The following is a 21,604-nucleotide window of genomic DNA, read 5'->3' as shown; positions in this document are numbered from 1 at the left end:
CTATTAACCCACATTGTATCAACATAAAGTATTTATGCTCCTCTGTCTTGATACAGCTGTTTTGTGTATTTTATTCTTAAATCTAAGAAAATTCATACTGGTGTTTCTGTGTTATTTTAAAAATAAATGGCAGAAAATAATAATTTACAGTCAGTTTTGCTCATATTAATGATCCAGACATTAATTATCCAATAACAATAACAACAATCTTTCTGCTTATTTAGATCATATGGACCTAAATATTTTCATCGAATAAGTTGAGGGAAAATACTATATAAAAGTTACAAATTTAATATCAGTTCAGCAGGTGCGAGAAGGTTTCCTCCCGTTGCGCACCAGTCTGCTCTCCAAAACGCCTAAAAATTAAATGTCGTCATGAACACACTGATTCTGTCTGCAAATTAAGAGAATAATATACTTACAGCGCTATAAAAAAAAGGGACACACTCTTCTTTTTCCTCTTGCTCCCTCAGTAACAGGTGTTTTCTCCTCGGGTCCTCCTCTTTGCGCTCCGCGGCGCTGCTCTGCGCCTCAGACTGTCTCCGCTCCGGAGCGCCTGTCGTGCGTTTTATAGACGGCACAGGGCTCCAGCTGACCAATAAGATCAAACTGTGCGTTTCCGTGTTTCCCAGCAGAACCAGCTAGAGAGACACTGGTTATATGATCAAAGGCAGAGGAGTCTTACAGGTGAGTTTAACATGTTTTAACCGGCTCAGTCACAGGATTTCACAGCCAGTGCTGCTCCAAACTGAACAAAACAGATGTTTTATGAGAATATTGTGTTGCTCTAAAACAGCTGCAAGTATACTTTGTTTTATAATCTGAGTATAAGAACTGAGGCTTTACAATTTTTAAAAATTGTTTTTACACTGCTGCCTCACAATCCTGCAGCCTGACTCTCTCTCACTTTCTAAACTCAAATCTCAAACTTTTCAACAGGGAAATGAACATCAGAAGACATTCGGCACTTTGTTCATTTACTCCAGCCTCATCCAATTTGTTTTGTTTGTTTGTTTATTTGTTTGTTTTCCACTACCACACACAGCACAGAGGTTTTGTGCGTCAGTAAATCATTATATATAATAAGACTGTGCCTATTTGACCAGGAAAAGAACATGCAGCTGAGCAGACAATGCATGCACCTGTGTGCTGTGTGGTCTGATTCAATTTACAGCAGCTTTTTTTTCCCTCCTCTTTTTGTCTGTCTGTCTTCAGGTTCAAACCGACTGATCGGTTTCCCTGGAAACTTTGCAATAGCAACAAATACATTTGTCTGTCTAAAATAGGAAGGGCCCCACTGACTTCATTGATCTGCAGGACAAAAAGGACTTTATTTGTCCAGATTGCTTAGTTTTGAGTCAAGTGCCATGCAGCCTGATATCAGAGATCAGTTGCACAGAGACAATAATAGCACTGCATTTACTTGTCAACAACCACTGCAGCTGGTCTGAGAGGAATTTAGAAATGTAGATTTCAGTGACTGTGAGTCAATATTCTGTATAATGACAGCGAGGACAGTGGCAGGAACGCTCACACATCGGCTTTACATACTGATTATTAACAAATATTTACTGCGAATAGCCCTTGAATAGGTGTCAGCTCTGCCTGACTCTGCCTCACCCAGATGGATAATGAAAGGAGCTTGATTGTTGTGGATGGAGTTGGCCTTCTTATCACAGCTAATTGGGAGCTCGCAGAGCAAAACAAGCAGAGCTTTACAATAAATGAGCGATTAGATTTACCTTGCATTTGAATTTCAGCCTTTTTTAAGACCCTGGAAATGTAATATTGGTCTGTGAAATAAACTCATGTGAAATAAACAAATCTTTTTTTGTGTGTTCATGTCGGAGCCATCTCTCATAGTCAGAAGATGACTGAAAAAAAAATGTTCTCAGGGAATTTAAACCTGCATTAACTAATTTTTTGGCCACTTTGGGGCAAGTTTTGAACACATCACTCACATATCTTATGCTGCCTTCAAATGGAATTTTTGAGCTTGTGGTTGCAACATGGGAAGTCGTGTACACCAGTTGTTCAGGGACCCCTTACAGGGGAGAAAACCCCCTCATAATTGTAACACTGATTAAGCCTATGCTTACTACCATTTGTATTCTTATATACCATTGGAACTATCCCTATTCTAAAAATTTTCAAACTAAATACTTCAGACCTGTTTCATAGTGATAAACAGAAACACATTTCAATTTGAATCATATTAATACCACTTACATACTTTTAAACAGAGGGACTCATTTGGACTCAACTAGACAGCATTTATACTTTTCAAGTATTTGATCTTAAAAGCTTTCAGAAAAGAACAAGCAAGCAACAAGCAAGATAAACCAAGACATTTAAATTGACCAGTTTAAAGCTGACATTCAGTAAGTGCTTCAGCTTTAAAATAATGAACTTATTGCTCCTTATTCAAATCATTGGCAGAAAGCTCTGAACAAATCATAACAGTATAACAGTAACACATCATAGTAATTAGGCCTGGTACTTCAGAAAATTTTGATTGGAACATTTGCATTAGGCTACATCACATTCACAACTTACATAATTTTACAATAACTCACTTGATGAGCTCACCTAAATTAATGAGATGGGTGAGCCTGTCTCACACCACACAGTTTCTCCATTCTTGGAGTGATGGATGACAGGCAGACTCTAAGATCGTTCTCTGCATGCAAACGAGCCCTGTAGCCTACTTAGTCTTCATTGCAGTCAAAGTGAAGAATGATGACTGACAGAGGTAAGCGGTAGGAAAGGGGAGCAATTTTTGCATGGCCTCGGCAGTGAGTTCAGGATACTCATGTGAGAGGGAGGGCCAAAAGTCTGCATGAGACACTTGCTGGAATCGGGCCTTCAATATCCTGCCACAGGATAAGTCAACAGCTCCTCTTCTGCATTACCAATAAGGCCACTTGTTGTTGCAGCTGGAGCAAAAGGATCCCACACCCAGTCCCAGGCATCAGTGTTCATGTCGGAGAAGTGTGAGCTGAAGTGCTCACTCAGTGCAGTGAGGTGAGAGGTGGCTACTTCTCTCACTATAGTTAAAAACAGATTGTCTGGAGAAACTCAGTCAGTTAGGGGAAGATGTCTGTTACTCCGACTTGTACCCTTCTTCCTCATAGCTCTGTTTTCTTCATGAAGGTGGTGATTTCCAGGATAGATGCATAGCCTCCTTGGATAGAGAGGTTTAAGCTGTTGAGCGAGTTGAATACATTGGCATGATAGACCAATTTGGCTACACAGTCTGAGTCAAAGAAAAACTCTGCTATGTCAGTTCTGTCCTCTCTCATAAACTCCTGCTGCAAAACCTTACCACGAGAGAGCCATCACACCTCAGTGTGATATTGCTGTGCGTCATACCCAGCATCCATCTCCCTACAAAGTTATACAAATAAACATGTTTTCTGCTGGGTGTATTCTTTGTTCTCCCTCCAGAAAAAATATTTTGTTTTGCCCTCATATTCTGGGTGTTTGTAATCAGATGTTGCTTTAGCTTGGCTGGCTTCATGGCTTCATTCACTAGCACCTTAAAATACATGACAAATTTTGGTCCTCCATCACTTTTCTCAGTAAAACCAAACTTGAAATAAATGTCATCATATTTTCTCAGTTTAGCTAGTTTGGGCTTTGTGTCACTTGACGATGTGGACTGACTCAAATATTTCTAGATGCTCACCAGCTAGCTAGCTGGTTAATAAGCCAAGCTAAGCAGCGGCAGGAATGGTTCATTGCGCCCTGAGTGAAGTGAGTGATTCATGATAGATTGACGTAATGTGTCATAATCATATAAGAGTTTTTATTGGCCCAAAGCTAACGTGGGAGTAATGGATAAAATATGCTTGTTTCATTACACAGCTTGGCACAAATGGACCCATCTGTAGATATGCACTTTTTAATGATACAGCAAAATTTTATTTTCTATAGCAAATTATTTTGCAGACCCCCTGGCTATGGGACCCCACTTTGAGAACCACTGTTGTACACAATATGTTTGGCATTCAAGTAGTTAAGTCATGAGAACAACGCTGCTAGGAAACATGGACACCAAAAGACTCCTTATTGTTCTCTTGTCATTCTTCACTTCTTTCCAAGAAATGATTGTCGACATCCAGAAGCCACCAAGGCTAACAATTTAGCTAGCTAGTGAGCAGGTAACAAAGCAGGAAATGCAAAGGCATAATGACAGGGGAAAAGGATGAGGCCATTGGGAATTTAAATATTTTCTTCAGACATATTATAAAATTACTAAGAAAAACTCTGTGTGACTAAAATTACAGTATATTAACTTATCATCCACCAAAAAATGAACACCCATGGTGTCCGCCATTTCGGAAAACATCAACAACACGTCACAACTTGTGAACTCAGAGCTTTCAGAAAATTTCCACTTCCGTGAATACCACAAGAGGGGGGTGTTCATATGGACTCTTCTCATGAGCACAGTAAACATGACCCCATTTGAGGCAGCAATAACCCTTTAAGTTGACATGGCAAGCTTGTTAGCAAACAGTTTAGACATCCTGCAGTTACGGAGCAACATTATCATTCATTTAGTCGTGTTTCTGTCCACTTGATGAATGTATGTCCAATATTCACTCTCCCTGTTTTTGGTTTTCATGAGCCCCTGAGGGAAATATCTGGCCCTAGCTGGTAAATGCTTCACTATGTTCACTAGCTAGTCAGTAACTGTATCTGTTACCTGAGTGGGTAGCATACAGTTGGTTTTTAGAGCTTTTTCCCTCAAAACAGTTGCATGCTGCGGCCAAAAAAAACACTATGAGAGCGCTGAGAGTGAACCAACAGTAAAGTTGCAGCCAGATTGCTAAACAATGAGCTGAAACTCTCTATAAAACTCCATAAAGCCAAGGGGAGCTGCACAGTCAAGTGATAATTCTCTGTAGGTTCATCACTTCAAGCGACGCCTATGACTTTAAACACTGTTGATACATTGTTATTATAAAAAACATCAATTATAGCCCTTTTAAGTCAGGATAGCTCTGTTGCAGAGAGATCTAGCTACACCCAAATGTATGGATACAAGCTCTCAGACACATAGAACATGTGAAACAGTAATAAATTCTTTTTGTATAACATTAATCTTGACATTCAGAGACACTCCAACAAAGGTGCATAAGTATGTAACATACTGACCCACATGCAAACAAAAATCCGGGTCCAAAGAGGAGGATAAACCTGTTTCAACATTCCTCACCAGGTCGTGAAAGAGAACGTTATGGTTCAACATATAGTTTCAGGGATAAACATCAGGAGAGCCTCAGCATAGCATGTAAACCATGTCAGCTATTCAAGCTCTGAGTGGAGATAATTATACATCTTCTCTTCGGAGGTCATCCCAGAGGTCATTGTCTGATGTAATCAACCTGTGAAAAGAGTCACTTACCATATAGATTGCAGAAGCACATTTGAACTCTTCACCCACTTCTGTCTGTCATCCATGAAGCCTGAAAGCTGTCAGAGAGGCAGTCATGCTCATTCAGCTGCTCCCTATAGACACTAGACCTGTTACACTAGTCAAGTAAAACATCTTAACGTCTTAACAGGTTTCAGAGCTGAAAAAAATATGAATCTGTGACAATGATGCAATGCTGTCCCAAGATTGACAGTTTACTAGGGGTTTATCTGAGGCTTATTTTCATTATTGATTCATCTTTTAGTCTATAAAATAGTGAAAAAATGTGCATCGCAATTTTCCAGAGCCCAAGGTGATACCTTCAATCTATTTATTTTGTGTGACAAAATCCAAATATGTGAAAATATAAAGATATATAAAACAGAGAAAAGCACGAGTGGTTACTGATGTTTGCATATTTTGTCTCAGTTTTTGATGAAAATGTATGTAGGTATTTAATTATTCAGTTCTCTGCAACAGAGCTTTAAAATCTCCTTTATGCCTCCATCATTACATGAAAAAAATCAAATAAAAATTAGTCACAAAACAAAGCTGCAGAGAAGTTGTTATGTCCATCAACTCATCAACTAATTGTTTCAAAACTGCATTTAACCACAGAACCTTAGGTTTCAATATGAGATAAATCCAATTATTGTAAAAAAAAAAAAAAAAGAAAAAGGAAAGACTACCATAAATACAACATAAATGGGAAAAATAAATAAAAGTTTATCAGAATGGAAACTATCTATAGAGGACTATCTGAATGGCTGAACCCCAGGCTCACACTGTTAACAGCTTCCTTCACAAAATAATGAGATCGATACACAAAGTGTCTGAGAATCTTCAGTGTGAGACGAGGACGAGGCTACAACCTGAGAAAAGGTTAATGTGTCTGTTCTGCTCTCATTAAGGGGCTGGACTCTACATCTCTGTCTGTCCGAAAATGTGAGAAACACTTGAAGCAGTCTGTTGCACACCCCAAAATGTACAAAAGTGTGTGAGAACATGTGCATTTCCTCATTGAATAACGCAGATCAGAATCAGTGAGGCTGTGCTTGCTTGCTCAGTCTTGGATAGACAGATGTAGCTACACATCGGCCGTGACGGTAGCAATTAAATGTGGGGAAAAAAGCAGCTGAAGGAGTCGATACAGTGTCTCACCGGTGTGGAGCAATATCTCCTGCTGATGTCTGATTGGCTTCCTGGAAGGACAGGAAGGAGGAGTTGGGGCTGGTACGCAGAAACGTGGCTGCCAGACCGAACAAGATCTACACAAAAGCTCAGCAGGAGGTCTAGTGTACCTCCAGGTTTGTATGTGTGTGTCTGCATTGACTCTTAGCACATGAGGTCACTCATTATGGTCGAGCAAGGAGGGAAAAAAAGAGGCCTGACACGTCATATGGACCATTTTTACCCCACTCCTTCATATTGTTGCCATCCATCTTCCTCCCTCCTGACAACCTGCTCCCCACCTTCCACATAACTTCTGTTGCCTTGGAGACATCTCATATCCTGTCATATGGATCAATTCTTCCCTCCCCAACTGTATTCTCTTCATCTCATCTTACATTTCTTCACCTCACCCGATTTGTTCGTTCCTCAGACCATCCAGCTATCTGCTGGTCACCGCGGGCTCTGACTCAGTACCTTCCAGTCATGGGTGCCCGGAGATCGCTGCCAAAGTGCCAGCTGGAGTAGGGGACGGAGTAACACGTGTGACTCACAATCTCAGTGTGATACCGCTGAGACAGGGATTGTAACATCTGGCTCTCTTCCAGTAGTTGGGTTTATACCCTGCAGTTTAAACAAAGTGTTATCCTTTCAGACAAACTCAAAAACAGTGTGTGGTGTATGAAAGGAACCACAGAGAGAGAGAGAGAGAGAGAGAGAGAGAGAGAGAGAGAGAGAGAGAGAGAGAGAGAGAGAGAGAGAGGCAATTCTCCAAATGCCAGGACCATTTGAGTGTGTTGCTTTTTTCGGTCCGCTGAACTGGCATTTGGATTGGACACACGCAGGGCAAAAGGTCAGACCTGTCGCCACAGGAAACAAATTTGATGGACTCGGCAGCGAAGATGGTATAACGCTGCAGGGAGGTGGATTGGGGAGGGGGTGGGGGTTGAAGTAATAGGATGACCTAGGAGCTTAGGAGAGTATGAGTAAAAGGATGCAAAACAAAAAAACCCAACATTGATCAGAGAAAGGAGAGATTGCTCTGAAACGCCAGCGTATATCGATCTACATATTTGTCAGGTGAGACCTCTTTTGGATTGATGAGTTTCATTTTCAAGCACCGGACTACACGAGGCCATAGGTGTGTCGACTTTACCAGGAAGAAGCGAGGAAGTGGAGATAATAAAGCATATAACTCTTGTGCAGGAGCAGCATGTAAGGGCACAGCATGTGAGTTATACCGGCAGTCTATTTACAGAGAGAGAGAGAGAGGGAGTCGCAGTAGGTGATGAAGAAGGTAGAAATGACCAGAGGATACTTTGGCACCTTGATATGAGAGAGCTAAATAAATGGCCCATATAACACACACACAAACACACTCTCACACATGCTGCCAGCGTCCTTGACTGGAAAACAAAGGCAGGAGAAAGAAAAATGTGGATTTCAGCCTGTGATGCTAATTGCAGAATCACTGAAGTGTGAGCTGCGAAAACAAACAAGAGAAAAGCACATTTTTTAATACACTGGTGCAAAAACAAAACTAATATTTTAGTGATTGTTTCAACCCATCTATTCATCTTTTATCTATGTAGTGAATCAGGTTTGTACAGACCACTGACAAAGAGCTCACATTTAACTAGAAGCAAGCTTATGCTGCCCCCTGGAGGCAGGAAGCAGTCATAGAATAAATTCTTGGGGAAAAAAAAGCATTTTGTATGGTGTGAGTGTTCAGGTGAGGAGAGTGCCAGGAAATCCTTTAAGTCTCCATCATCCTGGTTATCAGGGTGACTGCAGGGTACAGATGTCATCATACACACTCCTCGCACTTTGAACACACCAAACCAGGAAAGAAAAACCCCCAAAATTTGTCAAAAGCTGCTACTGAATGCAGTCAATGACACACCAAACAGAAAGCTGTAATTCAGTAGTTTTTTTTTTTTTTTTTTTAAAAACAAGGGATTTAATCCATCAAAGTTGAGGAAAAATCATAGATAAACGCTCCCCTTGATGTAGTTAATATGAGATGATTTGTCTTAAAGCTCTCTCTAAGAAAAACTCATTGCTCTTTGGCGTTTGTGCAGTTATTCAAGCAAGAACAAACCGTGTCATACCTCAGTTTTCTTGCAGGATCATATTAATTTTTAAAGCATCTGTAAGACAAATTGAAAATGACTGCGTAGTCCAATAAGTAGGATCTGCCAAAAAAAACATCTGTGTTGCTGTCTGCAGGAGCAACAAAACATCCTTTTTTGGTTTCTAGTAAAGCTGCACAGACACAGGAAATGTTTCATTCAGGCAGGCGACTGGAAACTTTAATGTCAACAGCATATTTGAAAAGTTTTCACTGTTGTGTCTGTTGGATTAAAGTCTGTTTCCTTATTTGCAGTTTGTTCCGGATTAGTGTCTCCACAGAAGAGACGCAGCTGAGAAGTTGACAAGCAAGAAGATGCAATAAGAAACAGATGCCAGGAGACTATTTTTTAAATGTTTCATACCATTTACAGTAGAAGTTAAACAGGTGTTAATTATCCAGTCTGAGTCTTCACTGACCCTAAACTGTTGGATAAATGTTGTGTTGACAAATCATTGTGCTTCTCACATGTTTGGATCAAATGATTTCTTTCATTCTTAATGTTTCAAATGCACAGAAATATACCAGCAGGTTTAAAGGTTGAAATAATCTATCTAATACTTATCAATACACAGTAAAATATGCCTAGAAGACTCTCTGTCTGTCCTCTGCTCTTCTCATCTGTCTTTAATTTGGATGTTTGCATGCTTTAGACAAGTAATCTTATATATCTTTGTGGCTGAAGAACTGTCAGTGATTACTAGTGAGCATTCATATAGAAGCCCAGTATTCATGTTAAATGATATTTTGACCTATGAAGAGGCCCTGCAGTGGTTTGTTTAGAAAGAAATTGACTGGTATGGTGTTAATTCCTTTCTTCCTCTGTTGTGTTTTTTCTTATTTCCTATTGATTAGTTATTTATTTTTCCCTTATTCCACAGTCAGACTGTTCTAGGTTCACTTTCAGGTTCGCTTTCAGGTAACTGTTAAAATGTTACTTGTATAACCAGCTCAATATTGTAATCAATCAATAACATTAAACATAAATAGAATAGCAAGTGAATCGTAGGCTGAAAGGCCAAAGTCAAAGCACGCCATAAATGACCACAAGGTGGCGCAGTCAGTCTCTCTTGTTAATATGCGGGCGGATAGATGGGGGACGCCTTTGCACCAGGTATCAATCCTGTGATGATAATAGAAGTGCAGTTATTTTAAATATTTTGTTCATGGTAGCTGTATTTTTATACAGCTACCATGCACAATATTATAGTAAATATGTAAACATTTACCCCTGCAGGCATTGATTTATGTTAATTTACCATTATCACTGTGTTCTGTGTAAATATAATTTTGATAACAGTAACAGTAGAAAGAAAAATAATGAATTTATGAATTTGTCCAAATTAATCTTTTTCAGATCATTTCCAGTGTTTCAAATACTCACACAGTAAAAATTATTTTCTGCAAAATGTAGAGGACTGCTCTGACTTGAATAAAAGTCTGACCATGACACAGTTATGACATTTACCTTTTAAATACATTATTATTATTGTTGTAGTTTTTATAAATTCATTTATTTTTTACTTAGCCTTTATTTAACCTAGAAAGCCTGATTGATGTTTAGCAGTGTCCAGGCCCGGAGTGACTTATCATTTGTAAATGACAAAGTAAGAAAATAAGAAGTAAGTAAGAAAACGTGTGTGTGTGTGTGTATACATATATATATATATATATATATATATATATATATATATATATATATATATATATATATATATAATTTTTGATAAGCATTATATAGTGAATGTTATTCACACAATAAATCAACAGATTCAAGACATTTATAGGGTTTATAATTCAATACATTAGATCAAATCATGCATAACAAAGTCAGAAGTGGATTTAGTGATTTGGGTGCTGCAGCTGGCAAACATCGTCTCGCTCTACTTTTCACCCTCTCTCTAACTGGGAATGTTGGTGTTGGCAGTGGTAGAAGAAGTACTCAAAACCTTCTTTTACCAACCATCAGTAGTAGTACAATGTTTTCCTCTAAAGTAGTACACAGTAAGTAAGCAATATACAGTTGCATTTTTTTAGGCACCTTTTGTAAGTTATTTCAGGGTACAATGAGTTAAAATAGTGACATAATTCAATATTTTTCATATCTAAACATCATAATAATCTATAGCTGTTTGGAGCCCTTTTAGTTGGGAGACCCAGGGAGTTACCTTGCTGAATGGTTAAGTTTGTCCCTGGTTGTAGTCCTATCTGAGCTGAGGGCTGAGGCTGCAGTCTGACCAGAGGAGGGATGTATGGAGGTCTGAGGTGAAGGAGGACGACCAGAACAGTCTAGACAGACATCAGTGCGACTGAACATGATATAATAAACATGATCTGTCTGTTTATAAAACAACAGCAGTAAAAGTTTCCATATCATGTTGCAGTGAAGGACTGAAGATGAGACCAGTTCAAGGAGACACAGAAGCTAAGGCCAAATTAAAAAAGCAGACAAGCATTACTAAAAGCAATTATAAATAATTTTACACTATTATTATTTATTATTTTACAACAAATCAAGTGCATATTTGGTGGGATCAAACCTATGACCTCATGCTTGTGAGGTCATAGGTTGACCTCACAAGCTACTTGGGGTATAGCATTGCTTGAGACAGCATTGCTTGAGACAGCAATGCTATACATTTTGAGAGAGAGAGGGGAGGCATGTGGCAACATTTTATGTGCTTTAGGAGTTATAACTGTGAGAGTGAGACGTGTTTAGGATTTTTTTTTCTCTTGGCCTAAAAAAAATCTCTGCTCTGCACTGTGCCTGATGATGTCACACACTGGTGAGACCTGAAAACTGCTGTAAAAGCCCTCACTTTAGACTTAAATTGCTCCAAAAGTACAACTGATATCACAACACAGAATACAACTTTGAAAACTCAGTTTTGTGAACATTTTTAAGTTTGAATGGGGTCTGTAGGATAAGGGATGTCCAAGCAGTTGCACTTCAAAGTGACAAAGGTTCCAACTCAGTTAGATTATTCCGCCCATAGACTGCCATTATAAATTTTGATGTTTAAAAAAATATAAAATTGCTGGAATATGCTGGAAAACAGAAAAGTAATAGCACACATCTGCTGAATGAGCTGCACAGTTTGACATTTGAATGGTTTTTCTAGCACAAAGTATGCAGCAGTTGAAAAGACGTCCAAAAATCATAGGGACAGTGGAATAAGAAGAAGAAGAAGAAGAAGAAGTAGTGGAACTAGAAAATGCAGTTTCTGAGGAAATTTTGTGTGATTGCTGAAAGCTTATTTAGACTGAATTACTGGAAGCAGAATAGTATTGAAAACTTACCAAGACTATCTAGTACGGCCCGCAGGTGGGGTCAAACCTTTGACCTCATGTTTGTAGAAGTGATGCACTGAGCTAAAATATGACACAACAAAAAGTAAGTAGGATAGATTTTTTTTATATAGCTGTGTAAAGAAATAAGGCTTATTTTTATGCAATTAAAAGCTGAATATGAAAATCTGATTTTGCTTACAGTTTGCTGTGTCACATGTTAGCAGAGTCCATAGCATTGCTTTCCTACAAAACACTAGGTCATTTCAATACAATTCAGTTTCTAGCAATGTAGCACAATTAATTTCAGCAATCACACACAATTTCTTCTGAAATTGCATTTTCTAGTAATCACTGACAGTCCTTCAGCCACAAAGATATATTAGATTACTTGTCAAAAGCATGCAAACATCCAAAATAAAGACAGATGAGAAGAGCAGAGGACAGACAGAGAATCTTCTAGGTAAAAGGATGTTTCCAAAACTGTTATAAACAGTATTCTGTTTACCTCTCTTTAAAAAAATTAATAAAGTGTCTGTTCTGATTCAACTAAATATTAATGCCTTGTGACACATAACCTCTATTGCTAAAGATTCACTATTGTTTTCCACTGCTAAAGAGAGAGACATTAAGGTACAGTGCTCACGACAATCTTAACCCTGCACAGTACAACCTGCAATGAGCGTAAAAAAGAAATTATTTGAGTCATTTTAGTTCATTTCAAATACTTTATTCATTTATCCCTGAACGGGTGATGTAAGGCAAGCGTTTAAGCAAACAACAGACAACATACAATATCTAATATCATTCACAAGTTCACATTTTACTTTCACTGCCAGTGGAGAATCTCCTGTGAGCCTGATTTTGTTTTCATTTCATGCTTTAGAATGAGGAAGTTGTCCCTGTTCGCTAATCAAAAATTACAGAAGAAAATCAGTGTTTTCGCATTAACAATAGGCCTTTTTTACAGAGGACACTCTGACATGTCACAGTGGGAAAACTTCACAGTTTACAGGGACACTTGGATAGAACAGAGCCATTGTTAATGTTATTAATAGCACCTGTGTTTGTCCTACTATGAAAAGTCAAAATGTGTGCTGTGAAAAAGGCCTAAAGTTTGAGCTAACAACTTCTCCAGTGAAGATATGCCTACAGGTATCACTCAAAATATAATTCTTATCAATTACTCATTTATCAACCTATAAATTGTCTGTATTTAGATTTTTTGTGATATGGAACTTGTGATAAGTGACGAACAAGAATAGAAGCAGTCAGAGAGTGGCCAGTCAGCACCTAAAGTAACGGCTTGGCTGAGAGCAAAACGTGCAAACATGGAAAAGTTATTTTTCCTCAGCTGAGAAAATCTGTTTGCTCATGGCAGTGATGTACTGCAAGCCGTCTGGTTCTGTGATCTTCAGTTTGGTAAGAGGTGGCACGACACCGCTGGTGAAGTATCTGAATGCAGGGCTGGGTGACTGGATGCCATCTAGAAATACCTTGGAGACAAAAACAAACACGCCCCAGCGGCTAGATGTAGAGGTGCTCGTATACTGGCACACTGACTTCATAAATACTTGCTGTGATAAACTCATTTTATATCAGTAGAAGAATAAACTAATAGTAGGAAAATGAAAGTCCAGCATTCAAAAATGTGTTTTATGTATGTAGGTATCAACAGAAAATGTAATTTAAGTACTTAATATGCAGAATGGTTCCTGTTGGTGTTACATTATTACATTATTAGATGACTATTATTGACATATTTACATGTATGCAGAATTTTAATGTTGTGGTTGGTTGAAGTGGAACTACTTTATATACTATTGTGTACATTAATCATTAGTCTCTGAAATATGGCGCAGTACAGGTTCAAATTAGCTTAAAATGGAAGTACTCAGATTAAGTTCCTCAGATTGTACCTGAATAAATCTACTTAGGTTCCATCACGGCTCTATATAGATGCAAATCTGGAATTGTGCAATCTATGCATATTCATTTTAAAGGAGGAATTGAAACTCATGCTCAATGCGGCAGCTGGTGAACATTTTTTTCATATATTTTGATTTCAGATAGCTGTCCAGAGATATTGATTCAGACTGGTGTGAAAGGATTATAATAGTCTGTAAACCAACATTTAGACTTCCCTCATACACCTTGAATTGTTTCATGGGAACATTTTAGTGTTCTAAGATGCTCTTTAGATGCTTTTTAGTATTCTTTTCCACACTAAAAACAATTCCAGAGAAAATACTGAATTCTTATAATTTGGGGGATTTCTTTTTGGAAAAAGTTATACGCTTATATACAGAATTATGTGTCAATCTTCGGACAAAATGCGCAATAATTACCTTTTGTCCAAAAATACTGGCATCAATAACAGCCTTTAAACACCCAAATTATCTAAACTATGTGAAAAAGAGGTAGTGGTGTGCTCGAGGACTGTCTTGATCATATAAAACTCAAGAAAAATGCAGGTGCTCTTGAAGATAAGAGTCATCACATGGAAGGAAAAAACAAACGTCAGGCACTCATGTGTGGAGCAGGAATGGAAAAACTCAGGGATTAAGTTAAAAACCCTTTATTTAGTCTTCATCAGGGTACAAGGGTGAACAAACAACAGGCAATCATTTTATAAACTTGGCAGGGGGTGTCACCCAATCCTGATTATTGAGTGTTCTTCCTGTTTTCAGATCAGTAAATGTCTTTGTTTGAATCACATTTGAACAGTGCTTGCATGTGTTAATAAAACACTTGAAAGTACACGAGGGCCTCTTTAACCACATGTCCTCTTTATGTGCTGGTAGATAACTGTGTACCAGTTTCTCTTTTATGGTAGGAGCTGGTTTGTAGGATATAACTGGTGGTTCTGGGAAAATTGCTCTCAGGTTAGGGTCACCTTTTAAGATAGGCCAATTGGAATGATGATATGTTTAATTTTCTGAGATTTAGTGCTATAACGCGTGATAAAAAATTAATTGGAGGAATTCCTCCAATTAACAAATCCGCCTGACTCTTTGAAACTGTGCATAAGGGATATTCTTTTTTTGATGTGGAGGGTGGAAGGAATGATAATGAAGAAGAGAATTTCGATCTGTTTTTTGCGAAATAAAGTGGTATGTAAACCATTGTCATCATCTTTATAAATAGGGAGATCCAAGAAATGTATTTTTTCTTGGTAGAATTTAAATAATCATGGAAGGATCATAGTTCAGTCTCACTACCTGAAAAATGTAAGTAAATATCATCAATAAATTGACAATAGAATTTGATCTTGTCAAAAAAAATATTCTTTTGAAGGTATAAATGAATTCTTCCTCCCAAAGACCCAAGAATAAACATGCATACTCTGGAGCAAAGCTCGCTCCCATACAAGTACCTTTACATTGTTTGAATATTTTGTCTTGAAATAAAAATACATTATTATTGAGGACCCACTCCATGAGTTCCAGAAGAAAAGCAATGGGGGACATAGTTTCCTGCCTGCAAGATAAATAGTATTTACTTGCACGTATGCCCCCTGAATGCACAATATTGGTGTACAAAGATTCTACATCAAGAGTTACTAGATAAGTATCTTCAACTTCACCAATTACTGACAGCTTGAAAATTAAACATATCATTCATTCCAATTGGCCTATCTTAAAAGGTGACCCTAACCTGAGAGCAATTTTCCCAGAACCACCAGTTATATCCTACAAACCAGCTCCTACCATAAAAGAGAAACTGGTACACAGTTATCTACCAGCACATAAAGAGGACATGTGGTTAAAGAGGCCTTTGGGTACTTTCAAGTGTTTTATTAACACATGCAAGCACTGTACAAATGTGATTCAAACAAAGACATTTACTGATCTGAAAACAGGAAGAAAGTACAATCAGAGAGACTTTATTAACTGTAACACTACTTTTGTTGTATACTGTCTCACATGCCCATGTAACTGTTTTTATATAAGACGCACCAAAAGACGCCTTAAGGATAGACTTTCAGAACACAAATATGCGATCAGAACCCAGAATGTGGACTACCCCACGGCCACACACGTCAAAGAAGTACATAATAGTAATGATTCCTTGTTGAGGATAGAGGGTTTAGAATTATTAAAGATGTCCATCAGGGGCAGCGATCGTTTACACAGACTTCTCCAAAGGGATTTTTTTTGGATTTTCAAACTTGATGCAATGGTATATCCTGGTTTAAACGTGCTATTTTAAACATGGCTTCTCATTGTGATCCATTTGCAGTCAAACACCTGCATTCACTCAATAAATAATCAGGATTGGGTGACACCCTCTGCCAAGTTTATAAAATGATTGCCTGTTGTTTGTTCACCCTTGTACCCTGATGAAGACCTTTATGGTTGAAACCGGTCGGTTTTTTTAAATTGTAAGTAGCCATGTTATCTAAAGTATATTTAAAACATTAAGTTAACCAATGATCTTCTATAGACATACAACATACCTTTACAATGTCCTCAGTATCCTGTGCCGCGTTTTGGAAAACGGAGCCACAATGCTGCAGGTATTTTTCATACAGGCTGACCGTGTGGGTATCAACCTGTTGGAGAGATGTGTCCCCGAGCTCCGCCTTCTGCAGGTTGACCAGGAAGTCAGTGTTGACTGGACCACACTCAATGAGACTCACACTGAAGGATAAAGCATCCAGTCAATGGTCTCCTCTTAATCAACATTTATGAGAAAGAGAGACAGACTAAACACTCAACAGTCTTTAAACAACAAAAACAAGATGCAGAAAACCTTCAAACTCACTGGATATTGAAGTGCTGCAGGAGGACAGCCAAACTCTCACATGCTCCCTCTATTGCAAATTTACTGGCACAGTACACCTCATTAAAAGGGAGACCTGTGACAGAGCATGAAGTGCCAAGATAGGTTATTTTGGAAATTTCATGCACGGCAGCAAGCATCATGATTTCCATCAAACCATCACAAAAACTGCACATGCGGAACACGTGTGGACATTCAGTTACAGTTACTGCTCAACCATTGGCTCGTCTCACCATGAAGCCCTCCAGTGCTGCCAGTGACCAGAATGCGGCCCTGACCCTGAGCCTTCATCTCAGGCAGGAAGGCCTGAATAGTCTGGATGGTACCCAGGAGGTTGACCTCCAGAATATGCCTCATCGAGTCCAAGGACTGGATCTCCAGAGGCCCCATCAAACCCACACCAGCGTTACACACTGCGTGCACCGAAGGAAAGCCCATTAACACACACAAATTACAGTCCTAATCAGAACACACTGACACGAGATTGCACTCACATACCCAGGATGTCCACTCGTTTCTCCACAACCCTGTCCCTCGCATCCAGGATGGACTGCCGGTCGGTCACATCCATCTGGAGTATGTCCAAAGTGTCCTTGTGCAGGCCTTTCACACACTCTAAAAGACGCTCCTTCTTGGCCAGATTTCTCATTGTGGCATACACTAAACAGACAGGGACACACACACTGGACTCAAATGTTTTATCAAAGATTAAAAAAAACAACATTCAAATTATCTGTTGCAGAATATACGTGGAAAGGAAGTCAGATGGATTGCAGTGTCTTTTAGAAGACACCTTTGCACATAAGGAATAAAAGAAGCCTCTCTGATGGGTAGCTCTAGTTACCTTTGTATGTTTTGTCCGGGTCGGAGGCGAGCCGGACAGCCAGGCTGAGACCGATCCCCGAGGAGCAGCCTGTGATCAACACCACCTTCTTGTCCATGGAGTCTGGACCATCAACTTGTATCGAGAGCAGCTGGAACAAAATAGAAGACAGACACCTTGAAATGAGCCAGAGGATAAGATAGAGGCATGGGAAAACTCTTCTGTGTTTTCATATGTTTTGCCATTGCAAGGCCAATTAATCCTATCTTCCAGTTATCAGCTAGTCCTCCCACTTTTTCTCATGTCCTTGTTATTTAAGTTTTTTTTTTTTTCCCCTTGAGACATGGAAAAAAACCATGGACGTCTTGTTACATAAAGGATCAATAACAGTGTAAATGTATTGTTGTAGGTGCATACAGGCTTTCTGTGACTGCTGTGAGGTGGCATGGCCTTATTTATTTCAGTTAGTTATATTTATAAATAAACTAGATTTGACATTGTGTACCAGGTTTTTCTAGGAATTGTCATTATTTTCAAAAGCACATTTCATATGACAGGCATAGACTCAATGTGCTTCAAGATCAAAAGCAAAAACAAAAGCAAATGGGATCATACATGACAAAAACATATAAGATAAGAGCATATAAGATAGGAAGGTATTACATATATAAAAACATATAAGATAAGAAGGTATAATAATTATTATTGTTAAGAAGGGAATAATAATAATACTGATTTAAAAATAAAGTTTTAGCCATTAACTACTTAAAACCTACTTAAAAGCTTGCAAAAAAAGATGTTTTTAATCTACTTTTAAAAGAAGACACCGTTGTAGCAGACCTGAGTTCATGTGGTAGAGGAGGACCATAATCACTGAAGGCACCATAAGCTGGTTTAGAATTTATTCTAGGTATAATTAGGAAACCTTTGCTTGATGATCTACGGGATCTGTCCAGTGTGACTCAGTGGGCATGTTAACAACGTAGGAAGGAGCTATTCATAGATTCAAAAACAATAAGAAGTATTTTAAAATCAATTCTGTGTTTTACTGGGAGCCAGTGAAGAGAAGATAAAATAGGCGTGATGTGTTCAAACCTTTTGGTTTGTACAGTACAATGTACAGTATCTTTATGTCCTTTGAATTGCGCTGGTGACATTAGCACCAGATGGCAGCAAAACATCACAATATCAATCCTACAGCCACACTGACCTCTGAGTTCTCCAATGACCACATCAAGACAATAAGGCTGGAAATAGTCAGCAAGAAGCACAATGGGTCTGAGTTCAAGGGATCTAGGAGGGAAATAGCTGTGTGTTGTTCTCATAAGAACTGTGAGTTGTTCTCACATCTCTGATTTGGTGATTTGCATTCTTTTCCCAGGCTTGTGTTTGTTATTTCAGATAAGTCTAATATAAGGCCGGTCATTCACTGATGCCATCAAGCTCTGTTTGTTTTGATGAAAGTAATCAGGCCATACAGCAATGCCTTGAATATGATTTAAATGTGACAAAATAATCTCAATTCAAAGTTCTACTTATTCTGACCTTTTTAACATCTTCATCAGCTGATGAAAGCTCAGAAAAAGTAAGTGGACCTTTAAATCAAGAGTATTTTCATCACACACACAGTTTCCAAGGTCAAGAATGAACTTCAAAAGGGTTTAAATGGTGTTAAAATAGTCTTTCAGACAGGAGAGAAAGGTCTGACATGTTGTTGATTTCAGGATGCAGAGTGTGAAGTGTTAAACTGAGATACTTTTCGGTGTCTAAATGAATCTTGTTAAGTCTTTTCATCTTTGAGCACAATCATTTGGATTGAAGCATTTCACTGGACTATTCAGATATACTGTTACCTGACAGCAAAAGATGACTGTTTTTTAACATGCATATGAATCTAATCTATTAAATAATAATATTAAAGAGTGCTGATCTAAGCAGGTATCAAACCCAGAACCTTGCTATATAACGGGGAAAGCTGATTATTACCAGAGCTTAACCACAGAAGCAGCAGGGATCCCTGAAACACGGAGAACAAATTCACATTTTGTTGAGGAAAAAATGATTTGCCTAAAATGAGGCTTCTAGCTCAGAGATTTGAACATTATGAGATGGCAGCAGGACCAGCTGAGCCTGTGGAATCACAACATGTGTACAAAGTGTTTGAAGGAAGAGAGAATCTGTAAGTTTAAGAAACGGGAGACTGAGGAGAGGTTTAGATCTCAAAAACTATACATATATATAACTATATATTATTATTATTATATTTTGAGAAAGAGGAGGCTTGTGGCGACATAAGGTACAGGATGATATTTAAGGTATGATATGTGCTTGAGGAGTTAAAACTGTGGGAACAAGAGTGTTTAGAATTGTTTTTTCTGGTCTAAAAATATCTCAGCTCTCCCATCTGCCTGATCACGACACACTGTGAGATCTGAAGACTGCTGTAAAAGCTCTCACTTTAGACGTAAACTGCTGCAAAAGTACAAAAGGTATCACAACACAGAATACAACTTTGAAAATTCAAAGTTTTGTGAACGTTTTAAAGTTTGAATGGGGTCTGTAGGATAAGGGATGTCTGAGCAGTTGAGTCTCAAAGTGACAAATATTCCAACTCAGTTTGACAATTCCTCCCATTATAAATTTTGATGTTTAAAAATTAATATAAAACTGCTGGAATATGCTAGAAAACAGAAAAGTAATAGCACACATCTGTTGAATGAGCTGCACAGTTTGACATTTGAATGGTTTTTCTTGCACAAAGTATGCAGCAGTTGAAAAGGTCCAAAAAAGTAGGGAAAGTGGAATAAGAAGAAGAAGAAGAAGAAGAAGAAGTAGCAGAACAATAAGGGGAGAAGAACAATAAAGATTGTGTGATTGCTGAATGCAGGATTACAAGAGTTGTGCTTTACTCCCTCAGTACCAGCACAACTCATTACTGGACTCCTGCATTCAACTCCAGAAGCAAATCAGATTGCTTTTAGTTCTAGCGTTTGGTAACTATCTATGCATTGTTTTCCAACAACACTGCATGTGGTTTCTGTTAACCAATATCATAATGCATTAACTTTGAAGTGTCTGTAAAGATCCATAATCCAAACACGTTGTGATGTCCTGTCAGTATGACATGAAATATTTACCTCTCCACATACAATATGTGGACTATCAAACCAAAGAAAAGCTTCTCACAAATTAAAATTTCCATATTTCAGTACCATAACTGGCAATCTGATTTGTGTAAACATTATAGCTCTTGAAGAAAAAGGGTTTAAAAAGTGTTCAAACATCTGCAAATCAGCAAACTTAAGGCACTTACATGTAGAAGAGTTGTGGAGTTTTAATAGTCAGATAACACCTGAGCCTCATCTCCTGATGATGGTGATCTGCCACGTTTGAAACCGCTTGTTTTTAAAATTTATTTATGAACAAGCCATGTAACCAAAACTCCACTCTTGCTCTTCTGAGAGTCTGAAGTTTGCTATTAATCTTTTTCTCTACATCTCAGAAAGCATGCAATGTACATCTAAAAGACAGACTTCACAAAACACACAGAAAAGTCTTACCATCGCTTCTTCCAAGCCTTCACATTTCCTGGAGTGAAGTAGGGGGAAAAAAAAGAAGAGACCTTGTCGATTTCTTGAATCCCCTCTTGTGACAGTCAGATAAAAAAAACATGGGAAGCATCAGGAAATCCTTTATAGTCTCCACCACCCTCTGAGTCTCACAGGGGTGACTACTGGGTACAGATCTCATCATGCACTTTCCTCACACTGTATTTCCACTAGAGGTTCAGAAACCATTAAGTGAAAGTGAAAAGGAAGGACATGAGTCTTACCTCTCAGAGCTAGCCCTGAGTTTCATTCACATCGCTCACTCACTTGCACCATTCAGTGTCTATAAGAGAACACAGGAAAAGGAGAAATAAGACCTTTAAAACTCTCCATTATTACTATCAGCCGTTTATCCCCCCTGATCCAATAAAAATCAA

The 21,604-nt window shown here is 38.4% G+C and overlaps 1 protein-coding gene across 2 annotated transcripts; it reads right to left on the bottom strand.

The window, feature by feature from the left end:
• Nucleotides 1–12,719: 12,719 nt before the first annotated feature.
• Nucleotides 12,720–21,604, bottom strand: hsd17b1 (hydroxysteroid (17-beta) dehydrogenase 1). 2 transcript variants are annotated; one of them, XM_067597076.1, is made up of 8 exons: nucleotides 21,452–21,604; nucleotides 21,180–21,207; nucleotides 17,641–17,770; nucleotides 17,295–17,456; nucleotides 17,030–17,209; nucleotides 16,779–16,872; nucleotides 16,471–16,654; nucleotides 12,720–13,507 (listed from the first exon to the last, which is right to left on the bottom strand). In XM_067597076.1, exons 1-8 carry the CDS (start codon nucleotides 21,475–21,477, stop codon nucleotides 13,352–13,354), a joined length of 960 nt encoding a protein of 319 aa, XP_067453177.1. In that variant the 5' UTR covers nucleotides 21,478–21,604; the 3' UTR covers nucleotides 12,720–13,351. The 2 variants fall into 2 exon arrangements, with proteins under 2 accessions (XP_067453177.1, XP_067453178.1); XM_067597077.1 differs by lacking the exon at nucleotides 17,030–17,209.

Source organism: Thunnus thynnus, chromosome 8, assembly GCF_963924715.1.
Source record: "Thunnus thynnus chromosome 8, fThuThy2.1, whole genome shotgun sequence".
NCBI classification, from domain to species: Eukaryota; Metazoa; Chordata; class Actinopteri; order Scombriformes; family Scombridae; genus Thunnus; species Thunnus thynnus.
This window is presented reverse-complemented; position numbering and strand designations above follow the sequence as displayed.

Excerpts from the sequence above, each read along its gene's own strand:
- hsd17b1 (XM_067597076.1), bottom strand. The coding sequence starts at position 21,477 with ATGAAACTCAGGGCTAGCTCTGAGAG. Across the intron at positions 16,655-16,778 it reads CTGCAGCACTTCAATATCCA|TGTGAGTCTCATTGAGTGTG; the intron begins GTGAGTTTGAAG and ends TTTATCCTTCAG. Across the intron at positions 13,508-16,470 it reads ATACTGAGGACATTGTAAAG|GTATTTCTAGATGGCATCCA; the intron begins GTATGTTGTATG and ends TTTGTCTCCAAG.